This window comes from Tachyglossus aculeatus, chromosome 5 (genome assembly GCF_015852505.1).
Source record: "Tachyglossus aculeatus isolate mTacAcu1 chromosome 5, mTacAcu1.pri, whole genome shotgun sequence".
NCBI classification, from domain to species: domain Eukaryota; kingdom Metazoa; phylum Chordata; class Mammalia; order Monotremata; family Tachyglossidae; genus Tachyglossus; species Tachyglossus aculeatus.
Window position 1 is genome coordinate 60,459,051 of NC_052070.1, and position 17,666 is coordinate 60,476,716.

A 17,666-nucleotide genomic window follows, 5' to 3' on the forward strand; every position below is an offset into this window, starting at 1 on the left:
GGCGAGGGAACGTTAATAGCTTCTCGTGAATTTGCTTCTTCCCTTGATGCCTGGTTTACAAAAACAAGTGTAAAATACCAGAATTAAAATAAATTAACATTAGCTACCAGACGTCTTGACACTTTACCATGAAACGCAATATTGATTTCTCCAGTTGCAGCACTGCAGAATAAACAAAAATGAAGAAATGTAGCCCATTCCTTTCCCAGGAACGTGAAAAGGATACGGCATAAATAGATCAACTCTACGACCTAAGAAAACATGCCCTGCTCTAAATGTAATTCATGGAGAATGTTTTTCAATGGTTCAGACAATTCTCTGGTGACCAAAAAGAAAGAATTGGTAAATTAGCAGTCTTACTATAAACAGGCCCCGATCCCATACCGTCAGCTTTTTTGGGGTACATTTCCTTCGTTAATCTCCCCTAGCAGCAGCATCACTCCCGCTATACACAGTCCTCTGGCCTTCCTTCTGCTTAAGAAGAAAAAAAAAAATCGAACGCCCAACGAAGCTGGCGGTGTTTTCACTGCATTTTTTTCCCCATTCCTCAGAGCGATGTCAGCCTCATCCCAACACACGCAAGAGGCACTGGTGCTATCTGGCTTCCTGACACTCTGTGGTAGCAAAGGAGGACTGTTGCAGAGCAACTACATGATAACCAAAATGCTGACTTCTATTATCTCTCGCTCCACACTGCACACACACACACACACACACACACACACACACACACACTCTGCATCGATGGCCACAATTCACCAGAGCCATCTCGGGGAAGAAACATTAAAAAAAAAAAAAAAAAAACCAAACCAAAAAAAAAAGTCTATAACAGAGACATGCGTTACTCACTGGGTTTTATTCTTTTGCCTCCTCAGTGTTTGATTCTTCACGCTTTACAATGCGGTAGGTGGAAAAGACAACATCTTTCCCTTCCCTTATTTCCCTGATGCGGCAGCTTGAATACCATCAGACACCGAGGACAATAGGTGGGAGCGGCTTGAACGTTTCGAGCAAATATTTAATGGAAGACTGGTTATCCTTTCCTCTCCCTTTCACATCTCTGCCTCATGTATCCAGGCACGGGTGGTACTGGTTCCCTTGGGAGGCTGTAGCGAGCAGCTGAGGCACAAACTAAAACACGGCATGGACGTCGAGGAGCTGATGTCACAGAAAAACAAATATTTCTGCAATAAGAGCTCTCCGAAAAGCAGACGGGAAAGGAAAGATTCCGCCGGTCCTCGCACGCTTTTTCGAAACGCCCCGCAGAGGATGGCATTAGAGCATCGGGAAGGTTCGGTGCCCACCCAAACGAATCCGAAGCGGACGGGAAAAATGGAGGGATTGCAATAATGTTACGGGGGGGCCTCTCGGAGATAGAGCCTTGCAAGGATAGGGAGGATGCTCCAAGACAAATCCTCGCATCTTTACTGGGGGGACCGGAAGATGGTGAGTACAGGTGGGCTCCCGACAAAGATATTTAAGTACTGGGGGAACCCTCATCCAGAGTCTGGCGGGTTGCCTCGAAAGGGGCGGGGGGGGCGTGCAGATGGTTAAGGACACACACTCACACCCAGACCAAACGACACCCAGACCAAACGACACTCTCTGGGTCCTTCTATCTTCGGAACCGACAACCTACACAGGCCGCCTCCGACTGAACAGGCGGATCTGCCTGGTGACGGGTGAAGGCAGGCTACGGAGAAATGAGGCAGAAAGGACGCCCCCCTGACTCCAGAGAAAAGGTGGCTGCCCCCAGGGGAATGGAGAGGAGGAAGAACAGAAAGTGGAAAGAAAGTTCACGAGACAGACACAAAGCATACATTGGTTTTCCATGAGGAGGATGCTGTCGTCTGGGAAATCCTGGCTCCCTTCAAACAGCAACAAGGGAGGGAGATTATTTGTGGCTCCACTCCGACGGTGTGAAATGCAAATTCTATTTCTGCCACGCTGAAAACTTCCTCTAATTTCGGCAAAAACAGAAAGCAGAGTCTGAATTATCTAAGGCTTCTCTTCATTAATTTTTAAAATGAGAAGAACTACTATATGGACCTCAAAATTCATCTTAGTAGTGATAATGGTCCTTATTATTACTGTTGCTAATAATAACGGCAATAATAACAGTATTGGTTAAGTGCTTACTATGTGTCAGGCACTGCTCTAAACGCTGGGGTAGACACAAAGTAATCAGGTTGGACACAGTCCCTGTCATACATGGGGCTCACACTCAATCCCCATTTTACAGATGAGGAACTGAGGCCCAGAGAAGTTAAGTGACTTGCCCAAGGTCACACAGCAGACAAGGGAAGCAGCATGGCTCAGTGGAAAGAGCCCGGGCTTTGGAGTCAGAGGTCAGGGGTTCAAATCCCAGCTCCGCCAATTGTCAGCTGTGTGACTTTGGGCAAGTCACTTCACTTCTCTGGGCCTCAGTTACCTCATCCGTAAAATGGGGATTATGACTGTGAGCCCCCCATGGGACAACCTGATCACCTTGTAACCTCCCCACTGCTTAGAACAGTGCTTTGCACATAGTAAGCGCTTAATAAATGCCATCATTAAATGGCAGATTAGAATCCATGACCTTCTGATTCCCAGGCACGTGCTCTATCCACTACGCCAAGAGCCTATTGAGTCCTAGGCACTGTACTGAGCACTTCGAAAGAATAAGAAGCACAAAACATGTCCCTTGCCCACAAGAAGCTTATTCTCAGAGGAGAGACAGAAATATCCAATATGAATCTAGGCAGAAGTGCATAGATATATAAGTGAAAAGGGCAGCTAAAGGGTTGCTAAAAATCAGGACACTGACAATTAGACATGGCTTGTTGGAGAAGATGGTATTTTAGGAGAGTTTTGAAGGGCTAGGAAGGTTGAGGTCTGCAGAATTTGGGGGCTGGGGGGTCCCACACCCTGGGGATGATGTAAACAAGGGGTTGGATAGAGCAAGATAAAAGCAGGATATAGCCAGGAGGTGGGCTTAATCAACTTCTAAGATCCTGCAGTCAATCAACATTTAGATGAACAGACTCATAAACCTCCTGGATTCATCTGGCTATTAAGTAATAATAATAATAATGGTAATTGTTAAGCCCTTACTATGTGCCAAGCAGTGTTCTAAGCACTAGGGAAGATACATGTTAATCAGGTTGGACACAGTCCCTGTCCCACATGGGGATCACACTCTTAATCCCCGTTTTACAGATGAGGTAACTGAGGCCCAGAGAAGTGAAGTGACTTGCCCAAGGTCACACAGCAGACACGTGGCGGAGCCAGGATTAGAACCCAGGTCCTTCTGTCTCCCGGACCCGTGCTCTGTCCAGTAAGCCACACTGCTTCTCTATACCCAAACTCAGACTAACACTAACCCATGGCAGAGTGTCCTGAAAACAGTCTGATTAATAAGTAGGTTCAATTTTTCCAAAATAAGCCCTACATCCCCTTTAACTAGAGCAGTCAGTAGTTGAGATCAAAAAGCCAAAAGCAAAGTCTTCCAGGGGAGGCTAGTTCGTGACATAGTATAAGCAGTTAGACTGAATTCCTCTGGATCCAAAGGAAAAAATTCAAACCAAATTTCCCCTCAAGCCACTGCTAGTATTGTGGTCGATTCCATGTACCCATAGTTTTGCAAAACTGAAGGAAACAGACAGAAATTTATGGCAGTCCACCTGAGGTAAAGCTAATTTCCCCTCGGAACCACTACAAATGATATGAAACCGGGTTAAAAGCTATATTAGTGATCTTAATAAAAGTAAGGCAAAAGTAAACCCAGCCATTTGCTGATATTTTTAAGTACCCCATGTTTACAGATCTACTTCACTAAGAGACTATCAGAAAAAAAGAGTACACAAAATGCAAAACCCAAATCCATTAGCCTCCAATTGCTAAATATTCCAGTCTAACCGACTCTATTCAGTCTCTGCTTAATATAGTTTCTCCATGGTTTTGAGATGCTAACCTCATAATGCTGCTCTGTGTAAACTGCTTCTCTGTGATTTAATGCAAATTGAAGATGCACCCGGGCTTTACATCAAAACAACTAATGAGCGATAATGGTGAATTCATCAGCTTGAAGCTACTGGAAAAGTGATGGGAACAACTATTCCGTCCTTGGTACGATGGGGAGCCAGCTGTGACCATCTCACAACACCAGTCTGTCAGGAAGGTACCACGGAGGGACAGGTCAGGGCAATTCACTCATTAAATCTGGAGAAATGGAATTAAGTGCCACACCCTGAGAACAAACGATAAGATAGTTGTGGGCAGGGAACGTGTCTGTTTATTGCTGCATTGTACTCTCCCAAGGGCTTAGTACAGTGCTCTGCACATGGTAAGCGCTCAATAAGTACGACAGTGAAGGAATGAGTGAAAGCTTGGCTTTTCAAAAGATCAAAAGAGGTTCTACAACCCTTCTAAGGGAAAAACTAAACAAACATTCCGTCCATTGTCAATGATTTACATTAGTTACATGAGACTGCACTGTCCAATGAAGGAATGTGGATCTCAATAGTCAGAGCATCTGCAATTAAACCAAAAGATTTACTACCCTACAAAAATCTATTGCCAAAACAGTAGCTTCAGAAGGCATGTTTCCTTGACTTTTGCTTTTTTTCTTTTCCTCAAAGTAGAAGGAAAGAGCAGCATGGCCTAGGAAATAGAGCCCAAACCTGGGAGACAGAAGGAGTTGGGCTCTAATTCTGGATCCACCCCTTGTTCGTTGTGTGACCTTGGGCAGGTCACTTCACTTCTCTGTGTCTCCATCTGTAGAACAGGGGTTAAGACTGTGAGCCCCATGTGGGATAAGGACTATGTCCAATCTTGTATCTTCCCTAAAGTATAGTGCCTGACACATAGTAAGCGCTTAAATACCATTAAAAGAAATTCACAAACTGTAATAAGGAACTTTGTGAATAAGCATTAACATGTGCTTTTCCCTTTGGAGCAGAATCTAGAAAAATGATCCAGAAATGAGCACTTAATAAGTACCATAATTATGATTAACAACTCTGAAGAATGTGCTGAAGAATCTATCGATATGAAATGCTTTTCTTTAAGCAGCAGTTTTAAACCCAGCCCCAGGTGGTGAGGTCCTGACAGTCTTGGCTTCCATTTGGCAGGGAATGGGAAATGAATGGGTCTCCATAAATTTCCAGCAAGACAGCTGCCCCCTGTCCCTTCTCCAGAGGAACTCTGCTCACCCCCAGTCAGCATCCCAAGGACCCCAGCCCTTGTTCGCACTGCAGGGCCTCCAGGCTGAGATCAGCTTCCCCTGCAAAGATGCCAGCCTGTGACCCGCCCCCACTGCCCCGCGTTCAGACTCCAGTCCCGGTGGACAGGGCACAAGAGGTAGATTCCGAATCTTTTCCAAATCCAAATTATGGGATGGGAAAACAATGCCACCACCTTCCCTTTCTAGCAAACTGCAGGGGCAAAGCTATTGGGGCGGTGCCCCTGAAGCCTGGACAGTGGGCACTTAGAGACATAACCCAGTCAGACACCACCGAGGTCAGGGTGAAACACAGAACAGGCAGCCTGAGAAAAGTGCAGGATCTCAACTTCTAATGATCCGCCAGTCAATGTCTTCCCAATCCCAAATTTTTCATAAGCCTTAGAGTAAGAGAGCTTACCAAAATTCTTCTAGTTTAAAGAAAAAGATATTCCCTTTAATGGAATTCTCAGTCATTCAGTAAGGCCATTGAGATGAGACCAAGATTTTTAAGGCGAGACTAAATATTGTTGTGGCTTTCTTTCTCCTGTTTTTCTGTGCCTTGCTCAGCAGAACGCCAAAAACCCTGCTACCCTGGATTTGCAGTACCATACTGAATACCTTGGCATTGATGCCATATTCTAACCTGGTTTTTTTTGTTACCTGATCACTCCCCTTTACAGCCACAACCTATGCCCAATAATCCATCGATCAATGGTATCTATTGAGTGCTTACTATGTGCAGAGCACTGTGCTAGGTGGTTGGGAGAGTATAATGGAACAGAGTTGGCAGACACGGTACCTGCCCACAAAGAGCATACAGTCTGGAGATCTTGACTGCATTCAGAGCAGGGCCATGAATGCAATCGGGCCCCGAGCAAACCTAACAAATAGAACTCCCGTCAGAGGTGAATGGGTGAAAGGGAAACATGGGAGAGGAAATTGCATCAGCGTTCTTCATTTGGAGATGTTGCCACTAATACTGCTGGCATCATTCTTGGCTGGACCACCAGTCTGCAACAGGACCAGCCACGATGCCACATAGGCACATTGTCACCTCCTGTCCATATCCCTCCACATATGTTCTTGATGACCACGAGCCCCCATCCCTCTGTCACCACTAGCCTTCATCATCATCATCAATCGTATTTATTGAGCGCTTACTGTGTGCAGAGCACTGTACTAAGCGCTTGGGAAGTACAAATTGGCAACATACAGAGACAGTCCCTACCCAACAGTGGGCTTCATCCCTCCACACACGTCCTCAGTCGCCATTAGGCCCCATCCCTTGCCACACAACCTTGGTCACCACTAGCAGTGACTCAATCGGCCATATTATTGAGCACTTACTGGGTGCAGAACCCTGTACTATGCGCTTGGAAGAGTACAATAACTGAGCCGGTAGAAACATTCCCTGTCCACAACAAGCTTACAATCTAGAGGGGAGACAGACATTAATATAAATGAATTACAAATACACAAGTAGCATAAATTACAAAATAACTCCAGGAGGCCTTCCCAGACTGAGCCCCTTTTTCCTCTCCTCCTCCCCATCCACCCCCCAGCCCTACCTCCTTCCCCTCCCCACAGCACTTGTATATATTTGTACAGATTTATTATTCTATTTTACTTCTACATATTTACTATTCTATTTATTTTGTTAATGATGTGCATATAGCTATAATTCTATTTATTCTGATGGTTTTGACACCTGTCTACATGTTTTGTTGTCTGTCTCCCCCTTCTAGACTGTGAGCCCGCTGTTGGGTAGGGACTGTCTCTATATGTTGCCAACTTGTTCATTCGTTCAATCGTATTTATTGAGCACTTACTGTGTGCAGAGCACTGTACTAAGTGCTTGGGAAGTACAAGTTGGCAACATATAGAGACGGTCCCTACCCAACAGTGGGCTCACAGTCTAGAACTTGTACTTCCCAAGCACTTAATACAGTGCTCTGCACATAGTAAGCGCTCAATAAATATGATTGAATGAATGAATGAAAATATACACTATGTATACAAAATATGCAGAATAAATTATTAATAAACACAAGTGCTGTGAGGCTGAGAGAGGAGTGAACAAAGAGTGCAAATCCAAATGCAAGGGTGATGCAGAAGGTAATAATAATGATGGTATTTGTTAAGCACTTACTATGTGCGAAGCATTGTTCCAAGCGCTGGAGAAGAGGAGATGAGGGTCTAGTTGAGGAAGGCCCCTTGGAGGAGAGGTGCCTTCAGTAAGGCTCTGAGGGTGGAGAATGATTGTCTGTCATCATCATCATCAATCGTATTTATTGAGCGCTTATTGTGTGCAGAGCACTGTACTAAGCGCTTGGGAAGTACAAATTGGGATATGAAGAGGGAGATATGTCAGATATGAAGAGGGAGGGCGCTACAGGCCAGAGGCAGGATGTGGGCAAGAGGTAGCGTGAATATGTTAGCCTTAGAGGAACCCATCCCTTTATGCATGTCCTCAGTCATCTTCTAGCACCCTTCTTGCCTTCCTAACTTATTGCCACTGTCAGGAGTACACTTGGCTGGATGGACCATCGTTCTGACCCACTAATGGCATTTCTCCTGTTATGTTGCACAAAGGCCCAAAAGTTTCAGGAAATGGTAGGCGTATGTGCAGTCAATGGTGGTGTAACTGAAGGTGGCGTGACCACGGTGGGAATGTTGCCTCGAGATTCAAAAGAGAGGGATCATTGGTGGCTGGGTCCCACACGACCCCAGAAGGGCTATACAATGTAAGGCGGAATACTGGCTGAGTTTACTTAAGCATGTAAGGTGGAAGGCCAAGCAGAAGATGAAAAGCCAGGCTTGCAAAACAGGCCAAAGACCATGGAAAGAAAGTGAGTCACTGAGTCGCGAGGCACAGAAGTCATAGGGCACCAGCAGGCCTCTAGAATAAACCAGTTGAGGATAGGGGATGGGGGTCCCAGAGAGGACAAAGATCAGTCAGAAGGGGAGCAGGCACATGACCACCCCCAAACCTACCTGTCCCTCCAAGCCCTGCTTCTCTGGGAAGAATGGGAACCTTCTCCAATTAAAAAAAAGAACAAACAATACACACCACACTGGGTCACGGAAAGAGCAGATTGAGGATTAGGAGCGCCTAAATCCCAAAAGCTTTCAGCCTTCTTCGAGCCTCCTCATTGGTGGGTTAACTGGTGGAGCAACTTCCCTTGGCGTGGCCCCGAAGTAAGCGGGGTGATGAGAAATCAAGGCTATTCTTGTGCCAACCGTGGGGCCCAGATTCTTTAGCATGGCCGAGAATGTTCCAGGAACCCTCAGCCACCAGGCCTAAGTATTCCCTGGACGGCTGGCGCATTCTCTCCTTCTGTGGGCCCGCCTAACCACCCCAACTTCAGAACCACTACGCAAGCTGCCTGCTCAACAGATTTCCTGTATAATGGGAAATGCTCCAATTTCCCATCCCCAACGACCCCACTAATTGGGTGACCTGATAGAAGCCATCAGACATGAACATCCCCAAAAGCTCCTCAGTAATACTAATGATAACAATAATGATATTGGTTAAGTGCTTACTAGGTGCCAACCACGGTACTAAGCACCAAGGTAGATACAAGATCATCAGGTTGGACACAGTCGCTGTCCCACATGGGGCTCGCAGCTTTATTCCCCATTTTACAAACTAGGAAACTGAGGCATGGAAGAGTCAAGTGACTTGTCAAGGTCACACAGCAGACAAGTGTCAGAACCACGATTAGAACCCAGGTCTTCTGGCTGGGCCACATTGCTTCTCCAAGGGACTTTTCCCTCCACAATCAACTTTCTAACTCTACCTTGTTCGTAACTCTCCTTTTTCCAACCTATCCCTCATGGCTCTCCCCTATTGAAAACGCTCTTCCCTTTTCATCTTCACCAAGCCTTGTTAGGCAGCTACTTCCTCCAAGAGGGCTGCCTATGCCCACCAACAACCTTAGCAGTAACATGCATGTCTGTCGACTTCCTATTTCATTGCTGACCTTTAGCTTTTCATTTATAATATTTATGGTACTCTTGAAGTGTTTACTACGTGCCAAGCACAGTTTTAAGCACTAGGGTAGATACAAGTTAATCAGGTTGGATGTAGTCCCTGTCCCACATGGGGCTCACATTCTTTCCCCCATTTTTTACAGATGAGGCAACAGAGGCGCAGAGAAGTCAAGTGATTTGCCCAAAGTCACACAGCAGACAAGTGGCGGAGCCGGAATTAGAACAGGGCTTGGCACATAGTAAACGCTTAACAAATACCATTATTATTATTATTATTATTATTACCCAGGTCCTTCTACTCCCAGGCCCGTACTCCATCCACTAAGCCACACTGCTTCTCCCTGTTCCCGTTCAATTTCCTACTAATATTTGGCCGTTCAGATCTGTTCAACTCCCCACAATTCCACTTATGTTTTTTGCTTCTGTTGCACTGTCCAGGGTGCTCAGTGTAAATCTCTGGGCTTGGTAGGTGTTCGATAAATGCTACTGTCTCTGATAATTATTTGTGGTTCCCATTCTGGGAATCTCCAAATTATCTGGGAAAGCCTAGAGGAGAACTACCAGGGAGGAACACAAAGAGGACTTTTCAGCCAGAGTGTAAGATTTCATTATAAAACTTTCACTAAATAATAATAATAATGATGGTATTTGTTAAGTGCTTACTACATGCCAGGCTCTGCACTAAGAGCTGGGGGAGGATTCAAGCAAATCGGGTTGGACACAGTCCCTTGTCGGGCTCACAGTCTCAGTCCTCATTTTCCAGATGAGGTAACAGAGGCACAGAGAATTGAAGTGACTTGCCCAAGGTCACACAGCAGACAGGCGGCAGAGCCGGGATTAGAACCCATGACCTTCTGACTTCCAGTCCCGTGCTCTATCATTAGGCCATATTTCCCTTCCCAACAAGGTCTGTGTAACACATCTGTTTAAACCCAGATGTTTCAATTGGCCAAGGTGGGGAAAGCATATTATTAATAGCAGCTAAGCCAAACCAGCCTATTGAAATTACCAATCAGTGGTATTTACTGAGCACCTACTGTGTGCAGAGTACTGCAGCAACTGCTTGGGAGAGTGCAATACAAGAATTGGCAGGCACCATGCTTGCCCACAGGGAGTTTACAGTCTACAGAGGATCACCTAATTTTCACCATTAGTCTTAATCAGCTGTTTCCTTTGTTTGGAAGGTGACATTGTTCTTAGCATTCCTTCCACGGGTGTGGATGTGAATGCCTGTCTGTGTGCTCAGAAAGATAGTCCTTTGCAATACTGATGGGTTCATATATTACGAATTATTCATTTATATTAATGTCTGTCTTCCCCTCTAGCCCGAAAGCTCACTGAGGGCAGGGAACCAGTCAACTGATTCTGCGGTCTTGTACTCTTTAGAGTGCTTGGTACAGTGCTCTGCACATAGGAAGCGCTCAATATGTACTATGGATGATGACAGTAAGCATCTGAAGCAGCGTGGCTTAAGTGGCAAGAGCACAGGCTTGGGAGTCAGAGGTCATGGGTTCTAATCCTGCCTCCTCCACTTGTCTGCTGTGTGACTTTGGCCAAGCCACTTAATTTCTCTGTGCCTCAGTTACCTCATCTATAAAATGGGGATGAAGACTGAGCCCCACGTGGGACAACCTGATTACCCTGTATCTACCACAGTGCTTAGAACAGTGCTCAGCACCCAGTAAGCGCTTAATGAATACCACAATTATTAATCTTATTATCTGACAAATCCCACAATTCTTCTTAAAAGCAGGGCTCTCCTCAACAGCTCCCTGGATGTGGGAGGCATCTCTGAGCTCAGACTTGATGTCAAGTCTCTCATCCGGAGCTCTGCACACAGTCAGCACTCAATAAATACCATTGATGATGATGATGTCGTCTGTCCCTTACCTGTCTCTCTGCCTCTAGATCTTCCTGAATCTTTGACTTCAGGTCAGTCAGTCAGCTCCCTCCCGATCGCCACACACCAGGCTGGTCTCTCTGCTCATAGCAGCCCATTCTTATAACTCTTTGTGAGGCTGCACTTTACCAGGCCTTTAAAGCAATTGCTCTTGCCCTCCCCACCCCCTATTTCTCGGTGCCTGCGTGTGACTCATTTCAGTTCACCACCCGGCAGCTGTTTAGGAATCCTGTTATTGTCCATTCTTCTCCCATGTGCTGCCCGGCCGAACCAGCTTGTGACGAGCATTGTATCGGGGCTGGTGAGTGGACTATTTTGGGACTTCATTGTTGGTGATCCCATCTTGCCATTGGATGGCGAGGGTGGCTCGGAGATGCCCTCAATGAGACTTAACTCCCCAGGAAACCCGAAATGCCTCTGGTGGCCCCATAACCGGACAAATCACTTCATTCCTCTGTAACCTCATCTGTAAAATGGGGATGGAGACTGAGTCCCATGTGGGACAGGGACTACATCCAACCCAATCTGTTTGTATCCTCTTCAGTGCTTAGTAGAGTGCCTGGCACATAGTAAGCGCTTAACAAATACCATAATTATTATTATTATTACTATGACGAACCCCGCTTTAGGAAAGGCGCGTGTCATAGAATACGAAACTTGACTGGCATCTCACGTGAGCACAATAGTTTCATCCAATCACGTCTTTTTTTTTTTTCAACTTTATGGCATTTGTTAAGCACTTACTACATGCCAGGAACTGTTCTAAGCACTGGGATACATACAGAGTAAAGAGGTTGGAACAGAGTCCATGTTCCATGATGGGGCTCACAGTCTTAATCCGCATTTTACAGATAAGGTCACTGAGGCAGAGAGAAGTGAAGTGACTCGCCCAATGTCACACAGCCGACGAGGGATTAGAACACGGGTCCTTCGGACTCCCAGGCCTGTGCTCTATCCACTCGGGCACACTGTTTCCCTTCGCTTTCTACACACTTGCGTGTTGAAGGAAAAATATTCCCTAATACCTTAGGAGGATTCTATGCAAAACATGATAGCAACATGGGAAGCAAAACATGAGAAGCAGCATGGCCTAGTACCAAGAGCATGGGTTTGGGAGTCAGAGGACTTGGGTTCTATAATAATAATAGTTAATAATTATGGTATTTAAGTGCTTACTATGTGCCAAGCACTGTTTATTATTATTGTACTCTCCCAAGTGCTTAGTATAGTGCTCTGCACACAGTTAGCGCTCTATAATTAGGATTGAATGAATGAATGAATATTCTAAGTGCTGGGGTAAATACAAGGTAATCAGGTTGTCCCACTGGGGCTAACAGTCTTAATCCCCATTTTATAGATGAGGTGACTGAGACACATTGAAGTGAAGTGGCTTGCCCAAGGTCACCCAGCTGACAAGTGGCGGAGCCGGGATTAGAACCCACGTCCTCTGACTCCCAAGCCCGTGCTCTTTCCACTAAGCCACATTGTTGCTCTAACCCATGCAAAACCCACACTACTGGGTTTTAAACCCAGCTCCACCACTTGTCTCCTGTGTGACCTTGGGCAAGTCACTTAATTTCTCTGGGCCTCAATTACCTCATCTGCAAACTGGGGATTAAGGCTGCGAGCCCCAGGTGGGAAAGGGACTGTGTCCAACCTGATTGCCTTGTATCCTCCAGCGCTTAGAACATGTTTGGCACGTAAATGCTTAACAAATACCGTAATAATTATTATTATTATGAAATAAACAAGAGCACTACTATAGCCTTGAGACCCTCTAGTGGCATATGAAGCTTGATGCCTGTCTGTCTCTGTTTCCTGAAGGACCTACTGACCCTGTGGATTCAGTTTCCTACCTCTTTGGTTACCAGGCATCACTGGATACGGGCACCTGCCAGGGAGCCTAGGATGTAGAAAGCATTCAGCTCTGTGTGGCCAGTGAAAAGTTTTAGTTATGAGGAGTGTTTCCCTAGCACTTAGTACAGTGCTCTGCACACGGTAAGCACTTAATACGACTGAATGAATATATACAACTGACTGATTTACCTCCACGGGATTACTTCCTTGGGTAAGATGAGGATGGGGTCATCTGCAAACTTCTACTGGGCTATCTGAATGAGTATGGGGCTAGGTATAGTCTCTTCAGTGATGAGTAAGTGTCTTTAGTATTAGTTAAGTGCTTACTTTGTGCCGGCACTGTACTAACCACAGGGATAGATACTAGGTTGTCAGCTTAGACACAGTCCCTGTCCCACATGGGGCTCACAATCTTAATCCCCATTTTACCAATGAGTTAACACGCATAGAGAAGTGACAAGACTTGCCCAGGGTCACACAGCAGACAAGTGGCAGAGCCAGGATTAGAACCTATGACCTTCTGATTCCCAGGCCTGTGCTCTCTTCAATGCACTATGCCGCTTCCCATTATTGTTACTGTGCGCAGAACACTGTACTAAGCACTTGAGAGTGTACAATCCAACAGAGTTAGTAGACAAGTTCCCTGCCCATAAAGAACTTACAGTCTATAGTCACTTTCAACAGACCCATCGTCGGGGCAGTGCTTTGGTGGTTGCCTGGTAGGGGCATTTGTGCTGATCAAACTAGACGTGCTGTGACTAAAATATTTCACTTTTATAAGTGTCCCAGTAAGAGAAGCAGGAGAGTTTTCTGCTAAAATCAGAATCTTCAGTTTGAGGGTTTTTAAATCACTCTTCCACAATTCAAACTTGATCAGTTTTCACCTAGACTTTTAAGATGCTCTTGGGGTCAAATTGAGGCCAAGACCCACACACAGCTGCCCCGGAGTACACCCTCACCGCCGTCCTTCTCAGTCTCTCCAGTGTCCTTCTCAGGCTCCCAACCATCCTATATCTGTTCTCCCTCCGAGACTGAGAGCCCCATGTGGGACAGGGACTGTGTCCAACCTGATTAGTTGGATCTACCAAATAATAATAATAATAATAATCCCTGCTGCGGCTCAGGCAGATGGGAAGGGGAGCCCCAGATCAATAGATGTTGCAGCTCGAACCCGGAGCACCATATAGGTTCAGAATAGGGCCACGGCTCCCTTGCCCCTCCATATGGGGTCCACACCTTAACACTCCAGCATTCAGTCATGGGTTCTAATTCCGGCTCCGCCGCTTATCTGCTGTGTGACCTTGGGCAAGTCACTTTTCTGGGCCTCAGTTGCCTCATCTGTAAAAAATGGGGATTAAGAGTATGAGCCCAATCTGGGACAGGGACTGTGTCCAAACTGACAAACTTGTACCTACCTCAATGCTTGGCACATAGTAAGCACTAACAAGTACCATAATTATTATTGTTATTATTATTATTACACAGCTTTTTGATGCGGGGGGATGGCAGATACTAATAATAATAGTAATGGCATTTATTGAGTGCTTACTATGTGCAAAGCACTGTTCTAAGCGCTGGGGAGGTTACAAGGTGATCAGGTTGTCCCACGGGGGGCTCACAGTCTTAATCCCCATTTTACAGATGAGGGTAACTGAGGCACAGAGAAGTGAAGTGACTTGCCCAAAGTTACACAGCTGACAATTGGTGGAGCTGGGATTTGAACCCATTACCTCTGACTCCAAAGCTCGTGCTCCTTCCACTGAGCCACGCTGCTTCTAATCACGGTATTATCCTCACAGGTGCCTTGGGGGTGATGGCCTCAGGGGAGTGGGGACATTATGAGAAGCAGTGTGGCCTAGTGGACAGAGAACGGGCCTGGAAGTTAAGACATGGGTTCTAAACCCGGCTCCACCACTTGTCTGCTGGGTGACCTTGGAAAAGTCATTTAACTTCTCTGTGCCTCAGTTACCTCATCTGTAAAATGGAGATTAAGACTGTGAGCCCCATGTGGGACAGGGACTGTGTTCAACCCCATTTCCTTGTATCCACCCCAGGGCTTAGTATGATGCCAGGCAAGTAGTAAATGCTTAAATACCACAATTTGATATCAAGAGGAGCCATACCTGGTTCCACAGCCAAGGGCTCCCGACTCCAGCTCTATACCCACAGTGTTTTCCTAAACCATCTACTTTACTGCTCAGAATCATTGGTCCTCTTTAAGCCAATGAGATTCAATAGTCAAGATTTCAAAACAACTTTTCAACCTGCTTCCACTATTTTAATGACTCCACGGATATATCAACGCTGAATTCTATATGCCTAAATATTTAAGACTTAAAAGCAAACTATATCACTTTGAAATGAAGAGTTTCAACATGAAAAACCCCTAAATATGTAATTTATAGTACATCTCTCTGCTGCTGCCTTGGATACTTGCAGGCTGTTATATTTGGAATTTATGAACGGGTCCAATAAAAACGTTTTCAAAAATGAAGGTGATTTGAAAGATAAGCTAAGCCTGGGATTTTGAGCTTTGCAGTATAAGGAGCCTAAAGTTTCAATGACGACTTCTTACTAAATACTTGAATCAATCAAGTCATCAATCCCTGCAACTTCTCTGGAGAAACTGACTCCTCAGGATGAAGCTCACTTGCTTGATTTCACTAGCTCAAAGATCTCTCTTTTCGGTTTTGTTTTGTTTTTTAATGGTATTAAGTGCTTACTATGTGCCAGGCATTGCACTAAGCTCTGGAGAAGAAGCAAGCTAATCAGGTTGGACACAGTCCATGTCACATGTGGTGCTCATTCATTCATTCAATCATATTTATAGAGCATTACCTGTGTGCAGAGCACTGTACTAAGCACTGGGAGAGTACAATATAACAATAAACAGACACATTCCCTGCCCACAATGAGCTTACAGTTTAGAGGGGGAGATAGACATTAAATAAGTTAGATTTGCACATAAGTGCTGTGGGGCTTGAAGGTGGGGGATGAATAAAAGGAGCAAGTCAGGGTGACACAGAAGGGAGTGGGAGAAGAAGAAAGGGGAGCTTAGTCAGGGAAGTCCTCTTGGTGGAGATGTGCCTTCAATAAGGCTTTGAAGGTGGGGAGAGTAACTGTCCGTCGGGGCTCACAGTCTTAATCCCCATTTTACTGATGAGGAAACTGAGGCCCAGAGAAGTGAAGTGACTTTCCCAAGGTCACACAGCAGAAAAGTGGTGGAGTCAGGACTTCCCCCTTCTAGACTGTGAGCCCGTTGTTGGGTAGGGACCATCTCTACAGGTTGCCAACTTGTACTTCCCAAGTGCTTAGTACAGTGCTCTGCACACAGTAAGCGCTCAATAAATACGATTGAATGAATGAATGGATGAATGATTAGAACCCATGACCTTCTGCCTCCCAGGTAGGGACTGTCTCTGTATGTTGCCAACTTGTACTTCCCAAGCGCTTAGTACGGTGCTCTGCACACAGTAAGCGCTCAATAAATACGACTGATGATGATGATGCTATATTCACTAGACCCTGCTGCTTCAACCTTCTTTAGGGGGACACAGGTGGGCACAACATTCACCCTCCCTTCTGCCTGGAACTCTCTTCCCCATCACACAGGGCAGACCACTGTCCTTCCCATTTTCCAAACCCTTCTGAAATCACATCTCGTCCAAGAAGCCGTCCCTGATTCATTTCTCATCTTGTCATCCTCTATCTGCCCAGCTATCACTTAAGCCCGTCTGTGTCCTGTGAGCACTTGTGTCCTCACACCCTACACTCAATTACTTCCTCCTACCTGTAATTTCTTGTAGTGGCAGAAATCAGGTCTACTACCTCCACTGTATTTTCCCAAGAGTTTAGTACAGTGCTCTACACACACTAGGTGCTCCATAAACACTACTGATTGACTGTATGAGAGAGAATAGGTACGAGTGATAAAAATAAATGTAGGTGATTCCATAATAAGTGATTCTACTCGTGCTAGGCTGGCCAGTCCATCAATCGTATTTACTGAATGCTTACCGTGGGCAGAGCACTGTACTTAGCACTTGGGTGAGTAAGATATAGCAGGCACGATCCCTGCCCACAACGAGTTTACAGTCTAGTCCAGCCCTTAACCTCTAGCAAGCTTTCACATCTACCGATACCAACTTGGCCAGGTTGATGCTTACCCTATTTTAGGATCTGTAACCTTTGGACATTGGCTATTCGCCCCACCCGCAACCCCACAGCACTAGAGTGGCTCAATGGAAAGAGCCCGGGCTTTGGAGTCAGAGGCCATGGGTTCAAATCCCGGCTCTGCCCATTGTCAGCTGTGTGACTTTGGGCAAGTCACTTAACTTCTCTGTGCCTCAGTTACCACATCTGTAAAATGGGGATGAGGACTGTGAGCCCCACGTGGGACAACCTGATCACCTTATATCCCCTCCCAGTGCTTAGAACAGTGCTTTGCACATAGTAAGCGCTTAACAAATACCATTATTATTATATCTTTTAATTATATATTACATATTACTTATTGATTCATATTGTCTGTCTCCCCCTCTAGACTGTAAGCTCATTATGGGCTGGGACTGTGTCTGCTAATTCTGATACATTATATGCTCTTAAGTGCTTAGTACAGTGCTCTGCACATAACAAGTGCTCAATAAATTCCATTTATTGTTTGATCTCCCAAGAAAGAGTGCCACTCTCCCTCTAGAACCCATTTCCGGA

At 45.6% G+C, this 17,666-nt stretch overlaps 1 protein-coding gene across 4 annotated transcripts in view; it reads right to left on the reverse strand.

The window, feature by feature from the left end:
• Positions 1-17,666, reverse strand: part of PRKCZ (protein kinase C zeta) — a 219,688-nt gene that overhangs the window by 157,840 nt on the left and 44,182 nt on the right. Inside the window, exon 1 of one of the 4 annotated variants that reach the window (XM_038746341.1) lies at positions 385-571. The exons of 2 other annotated variants lie outside the window; for them this stretch is intronic. In XM_038746341.1, coding sequence (XP_038602269.1) covers positions 385-406 — 22 coding nt within the window. In that variant the 5' untranslated portion in view covers positions 407-571. Of the gene's footprint in view, positions 1-360; positions 572-17,666 lie in introns of those variants that run through there. One more of the 4 variants, XM_038746340.1, reaches the window with a different exon arrangement.